General features: G+C 36.5%; 2 protein-coding genes across 3 annotated transcripts; one reads left to right on the top strand and one right to left on the bottom strand.

The window, feature by feature from the left end:
* The first annotated feature begins 2354 nt into the window (after nt 1-2354).
* On the top strand, nt 2355-8835 carry LOC121322309 (mannose-1-phosphate guanyltransferase alpha-A). The gene is made up of 13 exons (XM_041262096.1): nt 2355-2441; nt 2798-2846; nt 3267-3364; nt 3778-3881; nt 4189-4375; nt 4606-4665; nt 4863-4993; nt 6476-6610; nt 7141-7238; nt 7326-7372; nt 7495-7587; nt 7911-8079; nt 8224-8835. Exons 2-13 carry the CDS (start codon nt 2807-2809, stop codon nt 8322-8324), a joined length of 1263 nt encoding a protein of 420 aa, XP_041118030.1. The 5' UTR covers nt 2355-2441; nt 2798-2806; the 3' UTR covers nt 8325-8835.
* A 1237-nt stretch (nt 8836-10072) lies between these two features.
* Nucleotides 10073-21592, bottom strand: si:ch1073-416j23.1 (rac GTPase-activating protein 1). 2 transcript variants are annotated; one of them, XM_041262094.1, is made up of 17 exons: nt 21481-21592; nt 19452-19507; nt 18328-18530; nt 17433-17572; nt 17160-17238; nt 16993-17046; nt 16724-16819; nt 16113-16245; nt 15046-15191; nt 14695-14859; nt 14478-14573; nt 14200-14398; nt 13356-13461; nt 12380-12512; nt 12007-12121; nt 11620-11719; nt 10073-10531 (listed from the first exon to the last, which is right to left on the bottom strand). In XM_041262094.1, the coding sequence occupies exons 2-17, from the start codon at nt 19504-19506 to the stop codon at nt 10465-10467; spliced, it is 1887 nt and encodes a 628-aa protein (XP_041118028.1). In that variant the 5' UTR covers nt 19507; nt 21481-21592; the 3' UTR covers nt 10073-10464. The 2 variants fall into 2 exon arrangements, with proteins under 2 accessions (XP_041118028.1, XP_041118029.1); XM_041262095.1 differs by lacking the exon at nt 16993-17046.
* Between the last annotated feature and the right edge of the window lie 1663 nt (nt 21593-23255).

The following is a 23255-nucleotide window of genomic DNA, read 5'->3' as shown; positions in this document are numbered from 1 at the left end:
TGTACTTAAATATTATATCTATACACTCAATATACAGAGTTAATGTGTATCATTTTAATCGAGTAGAGAAGGAGGAGCGTAAACCAGTGTTTGAGACGGAGCCATTGATCTGGGTGGAGGACATGCAATTGGCTTCCAAATGTCTTGATAGAAAGGTAACAGTGTAAATGTAATCTTCATGAAAAGGGATCAGTTGTGAATCATGTTATATTACTAATGAATTCACAATGATCAAACTCTGTGAAAGAAATTTGTGAGCACTGAAATAAAGTAATAGTTTTTTTTTTTTTAAATTTATTTTATTAATGTCACCATGTGAGCGGCTGAGCTTTACAAAAACATTCCAACAAAAGGTTGTTTCCCCAATTACTGGGTTAATGAGTAAAGTACAAAAACTCAAAGATTTTGATACTAGTTAATCAATATTACTCAAGAATGAGAGTTTGTTAATTTATCGTAAAACAAATATATATATATATATATATATATATATATATATATATATATATCTATATATAATATAAATTTAACTGTCCTAACAAATTTGTTCACATTTAACATGCAATTTTATATTTCAGGAAAAACTAAAGGCAAATCATGCTACCTGTGTAAGCCACCACGCTGAGGTGAAGCCCTAATGGCAGACTTGCTTCAGTTTTTATTACTCAAAAAGACCAGAGGACATCTTCCCATTTGCTGCAGATTATTTTGCTCTGTTTTCATCACAGAAGCATCCAGGACCCAGTTTTCAAATGTCTAACAAAGCAAATCCTTTAATGAAACACAGTTAATTTATTTTTGATGGTGGTCTGCAAAGTATCCATATATAATTTTTTAATTTCAGAAAAATTCTTGGGGGGCAGTGGCGATTATTCTCATGGTCAGAATCTACAAGTACTGTACAAACACACAAACTACCACTAAAAATTCAAGGCTATAAGTACCAAATTCTATTTCTATAATACTCACACCACAACTAGCTACCACCTTGCTTGTTTCTTGCCCTTAAATTCAATTGACTGCACCTGCTTCTTGGTAAATTATAGAAAGTGGAGGCAGAAGGAAGTCAAAGGCAACAAAACACATCCAAGGAACAAAAGATGTTTACAAGCAGTGACATTTAATTTCTGGAGGACCCTGGCTGAAATAGGATCTCCGTTCCACAGAGGGAAACGGACCATTTAAAATTAAAAAAAAACAAAAAAACGCACATTTTATTTTGTAACTTAAAAGATAACATTGAGAACGTTTCCAGGAAGTGCTCACTTTGAGCTAGTGTATTTTACTACAGATTCAGTACCCTCAGACACCGCATGCTTTCCTAGTTCCCCAGAAAGCAGCAGTCGTACAGTAGTCTGGATTTCTTTGCTGGTGATGGTACGTCTCCTGTTGTACAATGACAGTTTGGCTGCCTCTGATGCTACATGCTCAAAACGCGTCACCCACAAACAACTTCATTATGCCCATCGACTTGGCAGAGATTCAAGTGTCTGGGTGAACCTGTAAAATAAAGTGAGAAATTACATAAATTGACAGCCACACCTGTGCCAAAGGGAGAACACTGCAATTTGGCCTTTTACGTCATCATTCCATACACACCAGTCATGCCCCTTGAAATCAAGAATATAGGTAAATGGGCTTATCTTAAAGGCCAATTAACACAAGTATAAAAACCAGAAAACTTAAAAGCTACCACAACATTGTTGGAACCATGACCATATTTCCAAGAATGTTCTTCCAGCATGGTTGTGTTCCTTTTCAATGGAAGCCAAATTTAAAAAAAAGTGCAGCACACCTGTTTTAAAACCCTGTAGATATAGGTTGTGTAGATCCCCCTCTTGCCCTTTAGTTTGTGGGATGCTTTGACAGACATTTTCATGTGACATCAATACATTTTGGGGACGGGGGAGGACGGGGGAACAAACCCAAAGCCCTACCTTACACTGTTGTTCACAATTCCACACGCTGTAATAAAATACTTAGAAATTCTATGCCTCCTTGGTGGTTTATATAGAAGTGAAATATACTCGATGAATGAATCAAGTGTTTCAGTTATTATTGAATGCACTTTAGAGTTTTAATTGTATGCACCTGTATAGATACCCTGAGCTACCTGATTAAACACTTTGAAGTAAAATTCATTTGGGATCCAATTTTAAAGCTTTAGATTTGATTATCCTCAAGCGAACTTATTGAGTGAAGATAGATCTGACTGTTTTTTTTTTTTTAACAGTGTATCGAAATGTTTTAACTTTACATTAAGTAAACAGCCGTCATTTTAGAATCGGTCAAGGAAATATGAGAACTGCAGCAATTTACAGTCCTTGCGCGTCAGATTAAAACTACAATTCCCACAATGCTGATCTAACGAGAACTCAGGAAGTCGTAATCTCGTTGAGTCTGCGGAGTTGTGTGTCAGTGTACTAGGAAGTCATAACAAGGTATGAATCACGTAACCAAGAAATTAATTCAGTGTGTAATTATATTACTTTTTAAATCGTTTCACTAGATGGGTTATTACCTTTAATCGCTGTTGAGTGTGGGGTAATGCCAATTTGTAATCTTTTGATTGAACGCATCATTTCCACAGGGTACAGTGTTGGTACACACAAAAATAAAATGTCTTATTTTTATTATTTTGAAGTGTGTTTAAATATCATAACAAACATTTAACTAATGTTTAATGTAATGTAGTTTTTACTTTGTATTAATTGAATGTTCACAGCGTTAACCAATAAAACGTTGGAATTGGTACTTAGTATCTAATCCCTTTCTCTCCATTTCAAACAACATTTAGGATCTAAAGATGTTAAAAGCTGTAATACTAATAGGAGGCCCTCAGAAAGGTAAAGTAATACTAATTAAATATACATTTATTAACGTTATTTTGTGTAAATAGAAAATATTAGTACAAACTGGGTGACGTGGCAATTTGTCAGACGACGAAAGCAAACCATGCTTTTGTAGGCATACAATTGGATTAAAAAACAAACAAACAAAGAAACTGTATCCGAATACCTTCCAAACACTTAATATAGTAAATATATTGTATTACCAATTGCAGTTATCATATTTCCTGCAATTGGTAATACAGTTAAAGTTTTTATTATTTATTTATTTATTTTTGGTACGGCGGTTTGTAAATCGTTGTATATGGGCTTAAGGTAAGTGCGGTACAGATCTTTTTCAGTTGCCCAGTTAAAGGTTTTTTTTTTTTTTTTAAATAAAATTCTTTATTCCATTTCCTTTTCTTCTTTTTTTTTCAGGGACTCGTTTTCGGCCTCTTTCTTTTGAAGTTCCAAAGCCCTTGTTCCCTGTAGCAGGGGTCCCAATGCTTCAGCACCACATAGAAGCATGTGCAAAGGTAAGCTAACTTAATAGTCTTCAGTTAAATAAAATGTGCGGATTGCATAGTGGAGGCACCTGCACGTAACCTGTGCATGTCACATTTACATTCTGGGGCTAATAAAGTTTATCTGTAGATGTGCTACAAGTGTGTTATTCAAATTCCAGTGAATATAGGTCATGATTGGCTCTTGGCACCCGCTCACTGAATTTGATGAGCATTCTGTTTTTCATTCTGTAAATGGAGGACAATGAACTGACACCTGCAAAAAAAATTAGATATGTATAAAGTATATAATTGAACTCTATATGCATGTGAGATTTGACTGCACTCCCAGGTTCTTAATATTGACCATGAATTGAGAGTTTCATACTGCAGTAATGAGAATTTTCAAATGTACTTTTGTGTGTGTTTTTTTTTTTTTTTTTTAGGTACCAAACATGAAAGAGATTTTACTGGTGGGGTTCTATCAGCCGAATGAGGCGCTCAATCGGTTCCTTTCTTTTGCACAGCAGGAATTCAAAATCCCCATCAGGTGAAAGAAACAAACGTGTTCAGTACTTCTTATTGAATTATTTGGGGGATTTGTTTCAATAAAGTCTGTTGCTAGAAATGCCTGGGTTATGTTTGGTGTGCTGTGAAAGCTGATGGAAAACCCTGCGTTTTTGGACTCATTGATTGTTTAGTTTAATCTTTGTCCAGGATATTGATGTAGATTTTGCTAATCACATTTTACAAGACCTATTTGTATTTCATGATTGCCTTTTTGCAAATGAATGCCAAGTCATATTAACCACATGTTTACTGTTTGTGTTTTAATACAGATATTAATCTTGCTTTAGGTACCTTCAGGAGTATTCAGCTCTGAGTACTGCAGGTGGTGTTTACCACTTTAGAGATCAGATCCTGTCAGGGGGCCCTGAGGCATTCTTTATTATGAATGCGGATGTCTGTTCTGAATTTCCACTTCTAGAGATGTTAGAGTTCCAGAAGGAACATGGAAACACTCACGTCATTCTGGGAACAACAGTAAGGACACTGAAATCTGCAGATATTATGATTCTCAGGAGCTTTTTATATTTTTCTTTAAATGCCTAGAAAAGTACTTGCACATGTGACCATTGTATATTTCTCCAATCTGTGAGGTGCTTGCCTCAGTGCGTAATGCTAGTCTGTTGTGGTATTTTGGAAATATTGATAACACGGTCAAAGCTGTACTTGTTTTAACAAAAGGGTAATATAGTCTTGGTTTATTTCAGGCTAACAGAAAACAGTCCATGAACTATGGCTGTATTGTTGAAAATCAAGACACCAATGAGGTAAGACAGACCTATGCAATTGAACACCCTAATTATAGAATGCCGTATGCAGCATTTTGTGTGTATTTGTATTTCTCAGTACAATCTTTGTGAGTGAAAACCCATACAAGTTCATATTGGGGTCTAGTGTGATGCTCACGTTATCAGGAATACTATAAAAGCAGGGTGTACATGTCTGTTTATTGTTTTTGATGCAGGTGTTGCACTATGTGGAGAAGCCTAGTACATTTGTCAGTGATATCATCAACTGTGGGATTTACCTGTTCACACCTGAAATCTTTCAACACATTGGGCTCGTTTTCCAGAAAAATCAACAGGATCTCTTATTGTAAGTAGAGTATAGATATCTGGGGTCTCTATCTTTTCATCATTTCATATCCTCTTTTCTCTTCATTTTGTCTTTTTTTTCCTTTCCTCCTTTTTCTGCCATCATTGTTTCCTGAATCCCATCCTCAGGTATCCTTACAATGGGTAAGTCAGAATGCAGGCGTGTGGTGAACCACAGTTTGGAAAGGAATGGTTTCTTGTGGTTTTAAAAACTTGCCACTTATTTTTAACTTTGAACGTTTGTGTAGGTATTTATGAAAGAATCGGAGCATAAAAATGTATTTTCAGTCAATTTCTCTGAACATTTGAAGTAGATGCTACATACAGTATAAGCAAATCTTCTTTTCTTTCCCTCTCATATGGTGTTTGAAGGCCGTTATCTTTTAGCACCAGCGCCTAATTATCAGCAAGTATTAAATAAATCTATTCATTAATGTGTTGATTTCAAAACCAAGAAAGGCGGTCCTTCCCTCACCTTTACAACAGATTACCAATCAATGGCAATTAACTTGATTGGTATTGAATTTTCCTCTCATCCGGGGTGCTTGCAGTCACCTTTTAAAACTCACAATGCAGAAGAGAATTGATAAAGATAAGGGAAGGAAGCTTTTCTTGTTTTGAAATCCTTTTTTTTTTTTTTTTTTTTAAGTGAGTATCGGCACACCCCTGGTAATTATAAATAGCCCGTAAATCAACCTTTTAAACACCTTAAAGATTTGTCAGAAATAGAGTTCATCAATACTTTTTTTTTTCTTCATTTTTGATAATAGTTCTTGAGTACAATCTTTTTGATTTTATAGTATGTTTATGGGGTGTCATGTTATAAATATCATGTGCAGTTTGGGCAAACCTTTCAGTAGGAGACACCCTTAATACAACATATTAACTCATTATGACTGCTATGACATGCTTCTTACAGTATAGCCAACTTCCTTGATAATCACTTTATGTAAAATAATGAAGAACACTACCATGCCATACAAATCGCAAGTTTGCAAAAGCAAATATTTTCATTGATGTCATACTGTGTGTGTGTGTGTGTGTGTATATATATATATATATATATATATATATATATATATATATATATATATATATATATATATATATTATTCTAAAATAAAAATATAAAAAATCAGGTCAGCTCCTAGAGTGCAAAAATCCATCATGCAGCTGAGCTTGTGATAAATTGAAAAACCATCCGTGCATTTCAAGATTAAAATTGCCAGACTGGTGTGCAGGTAAATTAAGCATTTGCTAATGCTAGGTTCTGTAATTATGAATTAGCATGTTGATGAACACCGCTGTAAATTGCCAGATATTGCTGCACAAAAACATACTTTATATGCATAATAATGAAAATAAAAAAAAATAATATTTGCAGAGAGAACTTTGTTTTTTTCAAGCTGTTTGTGTAAATGTGTTGAGGGTAAAGAGGTGTTTATGTGGTTCTTCATTGCATGTGCTCTCGTTTGCTCAATAGAGAGGAACAGATGAATGGCTGGCAGCGAGCAGAAGTTATTCGCCTGGAACAAGATATCTTTACAGCACTGGCAGGAAGGGGAAAGCTTTATGTGTACAAAACTGATCGGTTCTGGAGCCAGATCAAATCTGCTGGGTAAGTGAACGACTAAGTGGATTGATTTTATTCAAAAAATACAACTACATCTTTTGTCAGGTCAAGATTTTTATTTTTGTATATATTTTTTTTAAATACTAGACCTTAATATTGATGTTACGTAGCCATCTGACATTGCACTGTATCAGATAGAAATTACATCACATTAGCTAAACTATTAAATTAATTATTCTTATTTAACTGTTTATAATAAAATATAGTTGGAGTGCAATAAATTGTACATAACTTAAAATATGAATCAATAACCGTGTTCTCCAATAGATTGCTTGCTTTTAAAAGGGTTGTTTTTTTGTAGGGCTTTTCCAGGCATCGTAATACCAGAACAGTTCATGTACAAAAAAACAGAACAGTTAAACTAAAGATGTGACATCTATTGAAAAAAATGGTCAGTCCATGTATAGACTGTTCTGTAAGCACTTCTTTGCTGTAGTCATCATAATAGTGGCTCAATTAATCATCAGAGTGATGGAGACTCAGTTAATAAAATCTTTGCTGTGACTTTTTCATAGATCAGCAATTTATGCCAGCCGTCTATATCTAAACCAGTATCACAAAACTCACCCTGAAAGGCTGGCCAACAATGAAGAAGGAAGGCCTACCATCAGAGGTAACTATATTTCATTACGAATTGTAACAAGAATAATTCTTCCTATTATTTTTATTTTATGTTAATATACTTTTTTTTTTTTTCTAGGAAATGTGTATATCCATCCAACTGCCAACATTGACCCTACTGCTGTGGTAGGCTGTGTTTTGTTACTTGTACAAAGCAATAGATTGCCAATGCATTTAAACGTTTAGGCTGTGGTTTTGATGAAGTATTGTAAATCTGTGTACTTTAATCGTCAAATGTTTCTCCTTAGTTGGGTCCTAATGTTTCCATTGGCACTGGAGTGACAATAGGCGCTGGGGTTCGAGTAAGAGAGTCCATCATTCTTCATGGAGCTACGCTGCAGGTAGGAGTGAAACATTTATAGTTCTGGAGTGACTGCTTCTGGTCCCTGGGACTTTGCGACTTTGCGAGGACTGTATTAGGCAGTGCAAGGCTATGCCATTATAAATGTTGAGGTTTGTTATCGCTTTACCTTATTAAAGGACCAGCATGGTATAGCCTGTGTGGATTGTATCTTATTGTGGTGTTAAAAATTAAAAAAAAATATAAATATAAATATGTGTGCTTTAGGTCTTAATTAAATTCTATATTTAAGTTATTTGATAGAGTATGGTGCTACTTTTGCTTTTGTAATACTCACCCCCTTCCGTTTAATTTATCACTTAGGACCACAGCTGTGTCTTAAATAGCATTGTGGGATGGGACAGCACAATCGGGAAATGGGCCAGAGTTGAAGGGACTCCCAGTGATCCCAATCCTAATGACCCTTATGCCAAAATAGACAGTGAAACACTATTCAGAGATGGAAAGCTTACACCTTCAATAACTATTTTGGGTAAGTCAGATATTCCAATATGAACCCTATTCCACATTATTTACACAATTAAATATTGTGTAAAATAGTGCAGTGTAATTTTAAAACTGTTTCTAGATCTGCATATACATAACTGTTTTATTATTATTATTTTTTGTTTTACAGGCTGTAATGTGAACATTCCATCAGAAGTAATCATTCTTAACGCAATTGTTCTCCCTCACAAAGATCTCAACCGAGGTTTTAAAAACCAAATTATTCTGTAGAATCTGTTCTGCATTTTTTGTACAAATGATGCAAAATGTAAAGTTTTTAACCCATGAAACTTGGGGAGAAAAAAAAAAATAGGTGATGAAATACAGTATATACAAAGAACTTTCTATCTTAACTGAACTTTATAAAAACCCAGGCTGGTAGAAGATATATGGGACACAGCATCGCTTAAAATATTGTAATTTGAAGACCATACACCCTTTTCAGCATCTTGATGTCTGATAATTTGAAAAGTATTTAACATTTTATCTTCTTGCCATTATACCATTGCTTATTTTGACTCATTAGTGAACACTAAATATTGTAGTAACATAATACATAACCATTTTTATACTTGGTGCAATTATTAGGCAAGACCCGTTACAGCCACATGCCTTTCCGCCAACAGGCTGCATTCACACTGGGGCTGTTTCGAATGGACACTGTCTAGTCTGGTTTATTTAAAACAGTGCATCAATATGCTTGCTGTTCACATTTTTCTGCAAGCGAAGGGACAGTTTTTTTTTTTTTTTTTTTTTTTTTTTTAAGGACAGAGTCAGTTTGTGTTCACAGTGCAGTTAGGTCAGCTCGGTTTATTTTATGTGGTATGTGAACTGGATGTTTACAATATCCTGCAAGACATATTGAAAGTTGGCTGCTGTTGATGTTGCTCCTGTTTTTGGTTCTTAGTGTTGTGGAAGAAAGCACTGAGGCGCATTTTGCCGATTTAGTTAAATACATGTATTAAATGCCTACAGTAGGAGAGTAATGCAGTTGTAGATAGTTTCCCTACTGTCAGCATTAAACAAAAGTAATTTCAGAAAAGATTTTGCTATTTTTGGCTTGTATTTTAGTGTCTGACCAAATTTCTGTTTCTCCCACTGTCCAGATTTCCAGCGAAATTTATTATTTTTCTGACATCCTTAAACAGTATGTAATAACACAATAGTTAAGACACCAGAATTTATTTTAATTTATAACAATTTTTTATAGTGTCATCTAGTCAACATGTTGAATGTACAAAAAGTCAGATTTAAATAGATCAGCTATTACCATTTAAAACATGATGTACACAAATCAGAATGATAAACAATCCATTTAATACACTGATCTGCAGTAAGATTAATTTTCCCTGCAGGACTTGGAGTGTGAAATCACATTAGTTATGTTTTCTTATAAAATAAATGTTTGTAATGTAAAGCTAGTTCTTTCTCTATAACTGCCAGCTTAATTTACTGCATAACATAACAGTTACGGTTGAGTTGTTTATTACAGAGAAGAGTCACACTTAATTATAGTAATTGCACAGAAACACTTCAAATCAAAGCAATAGGAGAAACACATTAAATGCATTTTACAAAAATCTGAATGTCTAGTGTTTCTACATTTAACATGCATGTCAAATACAAGTGTTAGCCTTTGTGTTTATGCCGCAGTAAGTGCCTATAGAATTGATAATTAACAAAATATAAGTATTTAATATACAAATGTTGTAAAATGTGCATTTTCTACCCTTCACTAAAAAGCTTAAGCCTCCACTAACCACCAAAATATATTTGGGGGTGGGGTGGAGCCAATCCACCATAGCAACACAGTAGGTGAAGAATTTTACTTTGTACCTTAATGTGTACTCACACACACACGGGAATCCATGATTCCAGAAGGCAGCCACTATTCCCATTCTGGGAAATATTTATTTTTCACTTAATTTCTCTTGGTAATTAATTTAAAAATATACAATATAGTCACCATTATAACAAATATATATTTCAAGTCCAATAAATAAACATACTGACACCCACAAATATGTAGTTGTCATGAAAGTTAAACTTTGTAAGCTTATCAGGCAAGAGATGAAGTCAACCAGCAAATATAACAATTTATCAAGACATATCAGTGCATGGGCCAAGTCTATACACATGACACGAGATTAAATTAACCCATTTAAATTTTTTTTTTTTTTTTTAAATAAACCCTTTGTTTTTGTTTTTTTTACTCAAAAGATCATCATGTCTCATGACTACATGTATTACAGAGCACAGGTATATTTAACTGGATGTACATTTAAAATAAACCAGCTCCATGCATTACAAGTGAACAGACAGTGATTTCACAATGAAGCTTCGGTGTACCAGTATCCTGCTCCTTTTAGATCTACTGCAGGGTAGGAGATGTGAAAAACTTTTTTCTAGCTTGCTCCGACTTGGTTTTGTTGCTGAACCTGGACAGGAGTACAATGTAAATGAATCTGAAATTAATTTTAGTCATCCAAACATTTGAAATACAATGTCTTTAGGTTTGCCAGTTTCAAAAGTTCTGAAAATACTTTTCCTATTGCACTAAAATAAGCCCTTTTGTAACCTAAAAAAAAACCCAACTCAAAAACAACACACCAGCTTGATGTCTATGAACCAGCGCATTTAAAAACAATATAAATAAATATTGCTACATGTTGCATTTTTCTACTCTAATGCATTATGAGCATCAACAATTTACTTTGACTTGCATAAAGGAGGAAAAACATTGAGTGAAATAGCACACACTCTGTTTTCAAGGTGTGGTATCCAAAGCATAAACAAGTACAGAGAAAACATCTGTAATTGACAAACCCAGGACTAGAAGACCCAAAAAGCTGTCCAACAAGGATGAGTAATAATTGACAGAATATCCTTAAGGAGCAGAAAAACGACAAATGTGGAATTTACAACAGAAGTGGTAGAAGGCACAGGTGTTGTCAATCCATCAAGAGTACGAAGGTCACTCTTCAAATCAGGACTTAAAGATGTGTTGCAGTAAGAATACCTGTTAAAGCACTGAAATTGGACTATAAAAAATGGTCAAAAAGGTGCTTTGGACTGTTGGATGGATGCCAGTTCTATTGTAAATTCAAGGCTTGTTTCTCAAGGATATTATCCCCAAGTGTTGCTCATCCTTGTTGGGCAGCTTTTTGGTTCTGCCAGTCCTGGGTTTGTCAAATTGGATGTTTTCTCTGTACATGGTTATGCTTTCGATACCACACGTTAAATAGTGATGCAAGCTATTTCACTCAATGGTTTTTCCTTCTTCGTGCAAGTCAAGGTTATAATAGGAGAAAATACTATTAGAGGCTTTGAGTAAACTGTTGATGCCCATAATGCATCACAGTAGAAAAAATGCAACATGTCTAAAGACCTCTGCACAGCATGTGTGTGCACGTGCGTGCAAAAAAAAAAAAAAATGCTGCAAATTCTTGACATTCTAGTGGAACAATTGTTTTTACATACCGATTGTGCAGTTCGTAAAAAGCACAAGACACACAAAAACACTTACGCAGGAGTGAATGCTGTGCCAAGGGTGGTTTTAAACCTACCCGACAGGGTTTTAGGAGCAGAACCCATCTCAGGAGAAGTCAATGGCTTGAAAAGGCGGTCTAAATGGGGTGGGGGATAAAAAAAAAAGGAAGTTTTATTTAAACTCCCTGTAACAAAGACAACCTTTACTTGCCTTCCATATCCCTTGTAACAAAAGTTATACACCTTTTTTCTGGCAAACAAAGTGAAAATAGAACCAAAAAGGACTATACCAAAATATCCTGGTTAATACAGATAATGGCAATTTTGTCTATGCCAAGCTCTACCTACAACTGCTATGTAACTTGTATTGCTAAACATAGGGCCATTGTACTACATTTAATTAAAAACACAGCACGTAGTTTACCATTTTCCATGCTATGGATATTGAGGTTGGCATCAATTTCTGAAGTGCGAGTATTTTCCACTGTGAAAATCTGATTCCAGTACTCAGCAGGAAGGGACAAAAAAAGAGCAACAACCTTTTTGGGGAAAAAAATAAAATTAACACAAAGTGTGTGCACTAAAAATATCTATAAATAGTATGCTTTATACGCCTTCACATTTAGAGCACAGGCATACAATAATTCTAACTGGCCTAATTAAATGTTAACAGCATAGGCCCAAGTAGATGTTACAGTATTTCATGTAATTCCAGACACATGGCATGGAAGGTCTGTTCTAAAATCTTGTGTGTTTATTTTGCAAAGTGCAGCATTTACTCTTAAGTTTCTACTTACTTTAGGCTGCAACACAGTGTCCCTCATTATCACCATTGGGGGTGGATCTGACATGGAATGCCCAACAATGGTTGGACCAAAAACTCTGGACAGATTCATCAAATCCATTTTACAGTCTGGGCTCTTCATCACACTATAGAGAAAATATCTGTAAAAAAGGGATCTATGTAGAGAAGTGAACAGCTGACAAACATCTAGGCTAAGAAACCCCAATATATTCTGTAAAATCATCCTGCTGCTATGGGACCACATATGGCAATCAAAATTACTAGGTCATTCTGGTGAGCAAGAAAACCTAGATTGAAAGACAGGTTTCATGTGGTGTGTCCCTGAGAATGCATTCTGTTTGTCATGTTATCCTTTATAACAAAACCTGAATGACAATGAATAGTGGCCACATTAAACCGTAAATGCAAATACATTTGTTACAGTGCACTTTACAGTAGTCTAGGAAATCAAATGGCGGGGCCTTGGTTGACCCAATAGCTGGCATTACTGGGGCAAATCCAGACCTGGGATAGGACTCAGCCTGTGTGACAACCTGGAGTAAAGAAGCAGGGAACCCCACAAAGAAATAAAGGGCTGGTCCTAGTTCTGGCTGCGATGAATATATGCAAACCAGACCAATTTATTATACCAATAGGACGTTTGCATCGCTGATGAACAGGTTTGGATTCCATGGACATTCGGCTCAATGAACAAAAAAAAAAAACCACCATTAACATTACAAAACTTCAGACAAATGCATTTGTTTAGTTGTCAGGTGGTGGAAATGGTCTGTAGTTCTAACTTACCTGCCGTTCTATAATGAACTCTATAGGAGTACATCAAATATTTGCGACAAATGTGGCAGCCTAATCTCATAAGTTTCCAATGTAAACAAACAAATTTAGGATAACATTTGGAAATGTGTCACTGGTAGAACATGTATGAAAATGGACAACATATTTCACTTGAATTGGAAAACCATCCTCACCGTTGGAGGTGTAGTATGAGGAAAGCCAGAGTGTCCTTGTTTGACTGAGGCAGTTCTTGAATAGCCTTGTATATGGCCAGAGTGCTGTCATCCTCATCAAGAATATCTACAAAGTAGAACAGCTTAGTAACAAGTCAAACTTTAAGCTGGGCTGTTAATCTAAAAGCAGCTCATCTGCTTGTAATGATTTAATGTGCTCCTCATGGTTAGGGAAACAAATTGCTTTGATCCCTGTCCTCCTGACTTTGCCAGGTCAGTTCTTGATGGACAGCTATTCAACAGAAAATCTGAAGCGTATAATCAGACAGGAAGGCTATCAACCAACTGGAGAGCAAGGTCAACAAGGATGCCAGTTCTGATGCTGTGCTGCAACAGAGATGAGCATCAATGGTAGTTATTGAAAGACCTTTTTTTAAAAAGGTCAAATTAGGCAATACTCCCAACTACCCATTTAAATTTTCTAAATTGTGGCATCACACATCATGCCTTCTAGTTTGTACTAAAAAAGTACCCAAGAAAAGCACTTTGTCTCCATACTGGTGGTATAAATAATGCAATACGGGGCAGGTTTCCATTAGGTCATATTCAGGGAGAAAGGAAATGGGGTGGATAGTGGCGTTTACAAACATTTTAAAAAAGTGTTTGGATGGTGTTCTCTTATAATAAAATTGTTCATATAAATTCTACTCGCCAGCCTAAAGCCACATTTGTTATGCTGTTACAGCAACTACATAGAACAAATCCTAATGTGAAGTTTGCTGAAGCAGAAAACACAGGTCTGTCTTATACAAACATTTCTAGCCTCAAGTGTGTTAATGTATTTCTGGAAACAAATAAAACATACCACCTGCATCCATGAATTTCTTATGAAGGTGAAATGTAACAAGAGGCTCCTTTAATTTCCTCAGAAAGTCCTTGAGAAGTCCGCAAACCACGTGAATGTCTTCTACTTTACCAAGAGGAGGAAACCCTTTTCCACGCATGTATTTCTCCTTTAGCTCTCGCACTGTGCGGTCACAGCCAGGCACTCTGTAGATTCCAGTCTACACAGAAATAAACCCATCCATTAATTACCGATTGATATAAAACTGGAGAGGAGAGGAACAGAAACTAAATGGCTACCTCGTGTAGTCCTCTCTTCTCTATTTCATTCACACACTGAACCACTAAAGATGGAATCATTGGTCCCGAAGAAGGAGAAAAATCTGCCACAACTCCCTAGAAGAACAGACAGAGGTTTGTTGGTTTCAAATACAAGAATGAATAAGCATCCAATTTCTTAAACTGAGGTCAGCAGAATGCATTAAATACATCCAGAATATAAAAGTCTAACTCGTACCTCACCGTTTCCGATAGGAGCGTCAGAAACATTGGGAACACAGTGTCGAGGGCAGTGATCTTTGCATTCAGGGTGGGCTACCATCCGACAGTCCCTGCATTTCACTGCCATCTTCCCAAACCTTATCCTCTTCCCACATGGGATGCAGCTTTCTGGTCGGATTACCTTGGAGGGTGGGGGGGTTGGGATATTTATTTTTTTTTTAAAGTCTGGATTTTCACTTTTGCACCAACAGACAACACTTTAAAACAGTGAAGCCTGCCTGCCTCAGTAAAATGGTTACATCACAATTAAGGCCCCATTCATGTACATAGTGAGGGTTTACATAAACATCAGAAGCCAAGTACTTACCGTTTTGGATACAAACACATGTGGCTGGGATTCTTTTCCTTCGGGGCTAGCAAGCACGTTACAGGGGTTTACATTAGTTTCAGGTTCAACATTAAACATGTTGTTATCTACAGAGTCTTCATTGGCTATCCAAACAGTGGTTTGTTCTGAAAGAAATGTAGATTCTTGACTGGACAAATAGTGTTAATCCACAAAAAACAATAATCAGACAACACTAAGCACAGTTGACATTTCCCACAAGGTGGCATTGTTGTGATGAAAACAAAGATATTTACTGGACTGGGCAACCGCAGGGAGGTGATCATATTTTGTTAGTAGTGTTCTGCATTAGTTTACTTACAACTCTTTCAGCAACAAACAACTTTACAGAAACTGACTAACCTGAATAACTAAACAACTGCTACCCTAAGCTGAACAATAAATACAAAATGTACAAAGATTTTATGTATTAGATTCAGTTTCTCGTCTGATTTTTGTAGTTAGACAGGTCCTGTATAAATTACTGTAAAAACGTTTGTATAAAAGTCTATTTTCTAGGTATTTTTTCAGGGGTCCTAAAAAAGGGGGGGGGAGGGGGAGGGGGTAGGAGGGGGGCACTGTGTGACACACTGGTGTGACCACAGGCTGGATATCGCTTTTTCCCAAAATAGTGGTCTAAAAAAAAAAAAAAAAAAAAAAAAAAAAAAAAAAAAGTGTGGGGGTGGGCGTCAACTTTTACACCAGTGCATCTTATACACTGGTTTTTATGGTAAATACTCAAGTATTTCTTTGTATTTATTCCACAGTTGTCAATGCCATTTGTTGTACTTGCTCTAGTAAACTAACCGCCTGCTTGTTAAGCAAGGTCAGAACTCCACACTTCCAAAACTTTTGAACAGACCTGAAAAGTCAGAGACCTGCTGCTCTCCAACACTTTCAAAAGTGATTTCCTACTAGGTTAGTCTATCCAGTAGGGCTAGAACATACACAAGGATGAATCAACTATCCACGTAAATGCTCTTAGGTTTCCAAAATCCATTGCATATATCTTGATGTGCAGCATTTAAAAAGGATTAAAACCACTCTACCATTTAGAGTGGAAAGCCGCCTGCTCCTACATGATCTCCTCTTGGGTATCGTCTCAATAGTTGAAACCGTGTGAATGTGGCCCCTTTCATCTGGTAAAGTAACTGTAGTTTTAGTTATTATCGATTCCTTCACCTGAAATCAAAAATATTAAGACTACTCATAAAAACTGTGGGTTTAAGCAGCATGTTACATTAGGATTCTGCCTGTTGCCATGGACTTAAGTCACTATATACAAGTTAGCACTGGTTTAAAACCACCAATTATTTTACTTGCCCCCCCACAATTAGTTTTGTCTGCAAACCTGGCATTTTCTGCTGCCCAATCAAATAAAGTGTTGCTTATCTGGTACAGCAAGGTTTCCACACATGGAAACTGGCAGAGCAAGGATGTGTACGACTAGAGGACCTGGGGATTGATGAATTATGTTTCCAATGGGAGCAGACCGCTTGCTGCCCTCTGTCTAAAAAGCACTTCATGACAATACAATTTCTAGATTGGGTGAATTAGTGAAAGATTTTAATGTTGCAAATAGCACCTCATTTTGAGCTTGAAGGCAAATGTATTTTAAAAATGTCCATGGAAAAAGGTGTGCACATTGACATTTACTTACATTTTCAGTAGATATTAACAAATCTCCCGATCGACCACTAGTTCGAGTGCGTTTTGGTGGAACCGGCTGTGTCACAGCTGGAGCAAAGGAAGAACGCTAGAAAACAAAGTTTACTAGATACAGTATATTGCAACTTTTGTCAAAGCCATTTTAGAATGGAAGTCTTTCACACACTTGATGTACCTAAACCCATGAAATATAAATATTCTTCAAAACCAGAGCACACCAGTAAATAAAACCCTGTTACTGCTGCACAAACTGAATCCTACCCTTTTTTCTCGTGTCCTTGGTTTTAAAGGTTTAACCACAGAAGTATCCAGGTCCTGTTTTGAAAAGGACAAAAAAAAAAAAAAAAGCACCAGCACAAAACCAACTAAGTCAGTTTCAAAATCTCTACAAAACATTTTACAAACAAGCATGCTACAGCCAGTCTTACCAGGTCATCGTCTGTTCGGTCATAACTAATATCAGAGTGAGACTGGAAAGAGTTGGATGACTCATCGATAACAGACAATCTGGATGAGGTGGGGGGAAAAATATATAATGATCTAAAAACCATTGTCATTCTGGACAGCAGCAAATTATAGAAACAGCAGGAGTTTCAGCACAGCGAGTTAACTACAATTACAGCAAAAGAGTATTATACACCCTATTGTGTGGTTAATTTGAAGAAACAGACAGACAGACTACTCCTGCAAACCCTGCTTACCTTCCACCAGGAGCAAGTACCAAACCAATCCCTCCTCTTGTGTTGAAATTAGCCAGCATTGATTTCTGTTCCTCGTTCAGATATGTGTAAGACTGGCCATCGTGCATGAGAACATCACAAATTAGCTGCATCTGCCGCTCCTGATCAAAAATAAAATCTATGGGTAAATACGAAATCTAATAAGCAGTCCAACAGTAAGAATTTTTAAAACCAGCGAAAAAACAAGTTAAATCTAAAGACTGGAACCACACTGGATGCCACTATTGCAGAAACTTAAGTGAAACAAAACACCCCATTCAGTCATTGTGTATTGGTAATAAAGGGATACATCCAGCACGTACCTGTAATTTGAATTGCATGAGAATGTAACCACACTGAAGTGATAATGTGATGAAAGACTGTTCCTCAGAGCTGTCCAACCTATGCCAGTTATCTGGCAGCTGTTGCACCAACACTAATAAAAAGGTCATACTGTAAACTCTGGTACACAAACATGATACTCCCCTGCACTGGTTTGCCAACATGGCTCAGTTATAGCACAATATAACAGCTTACAGTGGATCACAACATGCAGTATAACACAACCGAGAATGACCAGGAATGTTGACTGTAAGAGATACAGATCAAAATGATGGTAACCCCCAGGTGTAGAAACAACAAGTAAACCAAGCAGAAACTTTGCTACTTTCAATTTAACCATTGCTGTTTGCACTTCAACTGGCTCCCAGTACATTTTCACTGCATTTAAAAGAAAGTTTAATCTATTAAGAAAAGAAATCTCACAAACCACTAGCAAGTTACCGTGTGGATATCAAATGGAAGTTTCATTAGATACAGTAAATGCTGGTGTTATTGAGAGAACATTACAGAAAACATTCACTAAAAGACTGCATACCAGATGTTCGAAGTCTGTCTCTGCTCTGTGGCGTTTCTTCATCTCCACATCAACCTGGTTTCGAGCGTGCTTCAGCTTGACCTCGAGTGCTGATTTATCCAGATCCATCTTGAACACGCGCTCCTTGCACTTCATTAATTCCACCTCTGTGTGCAGCCATTTCTTCCTGCACTCCTCAAAATGCTTCACCACCTGAATGAACTCTAAAATAAAAAAAAAAAAAAAAAAATTGTTTTGATTCTTATGTTCACATTTTTGTTCATTCAGAGAGGTGACAAGACAAATATCGGTTTCTATGAATTGTAAAAATAAATAACTGGTGAATATGCTAAAGGAATATATTGATAATTACATTTCTTTGTGGTTAAACAAATCTCCTAATGAGGTTCAAGACAAGTGAAACATTTAAGAATTTCCAATGAATATTTAAAGTATGCTTTATATTTAAAACTTGAAATGAGAACACTAACAATTTTTTTTAAATACAGTATAATTGTAAATCTCGAAAAACTACTCACTTCTAAATCTTTTGTAGTCATCTTTGTATTACTTTAGTATAAATACATGTTAATTTGGATTCATATGTTGTTTTTTTCTGACTTTGTGAACGAAAAGACACACATTTGCCCATTTTCCCCATTGGAAGTAGTGATATTTCAAAATATCACTGTCCTGGTCACAAAAGCAAAGTTTGTGGGGAATAGCCATTTTCTATACCTTTGAGGCATAAGCAATTAGGAAATAACACTTACTACCCAGGAACAAAAACTGTGTTACATAGTGGAATTTACAATAGGGAAGACTCCCATCAGAATTCTCTAATGTTATGAGGAATTAATTTATTATACGATGTAGATAAAATACCATTAAAATGTCCATGATTTTAAAGTTACCATTGGTAATTTCACAAAACATTTCATGTTACGTTTTACTATTGCCGTGAATTGCATCTACAATACACTTACATTATACATATTACAGTATTGCATCTAATATACTACAAATTTCCTGTTGGTGCACCTTAATACAAAACCATCCTTAAGTCATTTGGTAAAAAAATGGCTCAAGTATTAATAAACAGCATGTACAACAGTAAGGCAAAATTTGATAAACAAAACACATACCTGTTAATTCCGAGTTTGTATAGCGCAAGAGCTCTCTTTTAAAGGTTTCGCCCATTCTGTAATGATACAAAGCTGATGTTTAACCATCATTATCAATCAACTTTAATTTAAAATAGTACAGTGCTTTACATTTGTGAGGAGTCAAAACACAATTAACAAAAGTGGAGAGACCATGACCCTGCAACTGTGTGCAGGACACATGTACTCCATGGCTAAGTGCCCAGACCTCTGCTCTTTACTGTCAACATGTAAATGACACAAGTACCTTCACACTGGCACTTCTACCCACGTCCGGATCCTGGTTCCGGCTACCCGGGTCACAGTCCCGCACAGTATGAATCCACGTATCTGGGTTAACCCAAGTCCCAGCGACCCACCTCAGGATGTGGATCGACACGCTTTGACCGAGTTGAGCAAGACATATGACAAAATAACTAACAGCCACGACTGCGTGAAGGTTTCACTTCCGTATGGAACGTTTACTTATTCTGTTTATTCATATTTTTGTTGCTTGAGCCAGATTGCAGCAGGTAAGAAGAAAAATTTGCTCAACATTTGGGCCGATGGTTCAATCCAGAGAAGCTTGGATGGAAGCCTCTATCATGGTGCTTCCGGGTCATTGACACACGTATTGTTTACTTGCATCTGTCACCCAGGTCAACCCTGCTTTATCAAAAAAGTAGGGTGAAATTGCATAGCCGACCCACGTGACACTGGACCCTGACACGGGTAGAGCATGCCAGTGTGAAAGGGGCTATAGACTGGGGGTTAAATTGGCAAGCATGTAACATTTGCAGACAACACTAGGGCCAGCAAGTCCACCAACTTGCAAAAAGATATTTTAAAAGCCAACCAGACAGTTCTGCGATGAATCTGCAAGCAATTGGGAACTGGACGACCATTAATGCTCCAAATAGCCTACTTTGTGTTGCCCGTCTCGGGCACATATCTGATAACACAGCAATGCCAGCCCACACCTTACACATTGCTTAGATTTGATTGGCAGAATATCTACGCCTGGACTTCAGTTTGGCCCCTACTCTACATCAAAAAATGTCTCTTTCTGGTTTATAATTTTTGCTAGGCACATATCCTCAGACTTGCTCAGTGGTTACTTGGGTTGAATGTAAAACATTAACAGTAATTCTGGTTTTGTGGAGAATAATCTTCCAATGATTAAATGAAAGCGAGAAGCTTTAGCAAACCAACCTCATATTCAAAGCTATAGAAAAACCAAATTACAGTAAACTCTTGGCATGACATCGCGTTTATCATTCTAAAGATTTGTACAATCTAAAGGAACCACGGATTACAGGATCCACTACTCGCGCTTCATACGGCTATGCATTGTGTGTGTACTTTAATGCAAAGCAAGACTTGGGATCACATGGGTAGATTACCAGATATACGAGTAGAAACATATTTGAAATTCTAACACTGGTGGAAGAGTTAGTCAAGTGTATACAGCTACAGCAAATACAGACAATTTAGAAAAGGTGTATCCAATCACTCAAGTTTCTGGGGCAATTCGTTCTCAGTAAGAAAACGAAATGCACCAAACAATGTATGGCCACACAAGAAGCCAGCACAAATACCAACACATATTCAAGTGTCACGGACTGTAAAAAAAACACAATAATTATAATGCTATATTACGGGTCGCAGATTCATTCAAAGATACCGTAGCGCACTAGGCAGGCAGGCGCATCACACAGGGCGAGGCAATCCACACTCAGGCGGAGGGCGAGTGCGAACCCGGGACCTCTCGCACTGAAGCGTAGCGCCGACACCGCTGTACAAAAGAGACGGATCCTTTGCAATGAGCGTATATCGGGCTGCTGCCATTCCGTGTGCACGCTACACTACTCCATACCCTATCGACACACCGTATCAGTGAATTCAAAAAAAAAAAACCTCTTCAAGCTTATGTATTTAGATTTTAGACAGCAAAGTTATTCATCTTAAATACAGTAAATAATCGCACCACACCATTCATGTGTTAATTAACACAGACAAACACTAGCATTACCTTAAAAGCACGCTACCTGTCAAACGCACATCAAGCTCTGTTTCTTTCGGTGTCACAGATGTAGACTTCCTCGTATTGTTAATTGAGCACGCATGTTATTTCCCCCTTTAAAATAGACAGAAATGGCCAATAGGATGCATTTCTTAGACAAGAGCCAACCAACAAAGGGGTACTTGAAAGCAAGAGGGCAGGTCCAATCCGTAGTGCACCAGCTGGACACAGGTCAAAGGTGAGTTAGGGGAGTTCTCTGCTTGTCTGTGTTTTAGTTAATCTGTTTCTCAGTCATTGGGAACGTTATTTATTTTTGTATTTATATGGTTATTAAAGTTTTTTTTTTTTTTTTTTTTTTCCACAATCAAAGGGAAGCATTGATTTTTATTTTTATTTATATTTATTTATTTATTTTGCAGTGTTCATATTCCTTTTGCCCAAAGCTGAAAGACTGCTTGGAATGAGTATCTGAATGATTACATTAGTTTTAGTGGCAACGGGTTTTAACAGCTATGCATAGTGATGGTTTTGCATACTGCAGTGTAAACCATTTACATTAAATGGGTTTTAATTTAATCATTTATTAAGTAGCCTAGGGTTTGTATGGTTTTGTTCGTTTAAATGTTTTCCTGTCGCCTGTTATTAATTGGAAAGTGTGGCACCAGCACTGTTTTTACATAACCTTTTTATAGTTAATGTTGGAACAACATGAGTCAGTACAGTTTAGTTTAGTTTAGCAATGCAAATTAATGTATAAACGTCACATTGATTAGTAATGGTCATGGTAAATAATAATCTATGAATCTACCTTTCCTTTCCACAAAAGTTCAGTGGTCCTGTTTTTTCTCCCTTACCTAAAGCAATGTAATACAGTACCGTACAGTATGTGGTAATCAGGCATATAGATGTGACAGTTCTCCATTATATACATTTTAGTGTAGTGCACTGAACGGGCAAAACATGTATCTGATTGAGACTGGATGAGTTACAGTTACACATAAAATTGCTCTGTTTTTAAACCTTACGACATTATGCCAAACCTTAAATCACGCTTTATTATTTTAGTGTAAATATTGTTTTGTTTGTAGTTCTGTGTCTAACAGTTATTCACTTTAAATAACAGGTGTATAAATATGGGCACAACTGAATATACAATATGGAATATATAATAATATAATATATATTTTGCCATTACCTTGGAATGCTACTGTAGAGTATTTTTGATATGGGAATGGCCAACAGACCAATAAGAGTTTCAATACCTGAGTAGATCATTTGAAATTCTTGTCGAACTGATCATCTCCTGTTCTCTTAAAGTGTTTTGTGGGGTATTTATACTTGTAAGCACTTTTTCATACAGCCTGCTCTATTGGTTTTAGTTCATTAACTATAACTCCTCCCATTTGAACAAGCGTGAACAATCAATTGACGTAAGAGTAGAACTCCAGACCATGTGCCGTTTAGCAACGCATTTTCTGTACCCTTTTTCTACCTGGCAGGACCTGATTTAACATAGTCTAAAAAACAGGATTGCAAAGCTGCAACAGGTTTGCATTGTCACCCTGCGACAGTATCACGACTAATAAGTAACTGGATTTGGCTACCACAGTACAAGCAGACCAGGTGGTACCCTTTAAGCAAAATACTTTATATCTCATTGTCTTTGCACTGAGCCTCCATGCCCCCTGCATGACCTGCATTTCTAAATTGATGAGCCAGAACCTCCTTCCATTTGACTAACATTCCGGTGTATAGCATGATAAAGATGGGTCTAAACAAGACAG

The sequence above is a fragment of the Polyodon spathula genome, chromosome 10, assembly GCF_017654505.1.
Source record: "Polyodon spathula isolate WHYD16114869_AA chromosome 10, ASM1765450v1, whole genome shotgun sequence".
NCBI lineage: Eukaryota > Metazoa > Chordata > Actinopteri > Acipenseriformes > Polyodontidae > Polyodon > Polyodon spathula.
The sequence above is the reverse complement of the archived record's forward strand: the minus strand, read 5'-3'. Positions and strand labels throughout refer to the sequence as shown.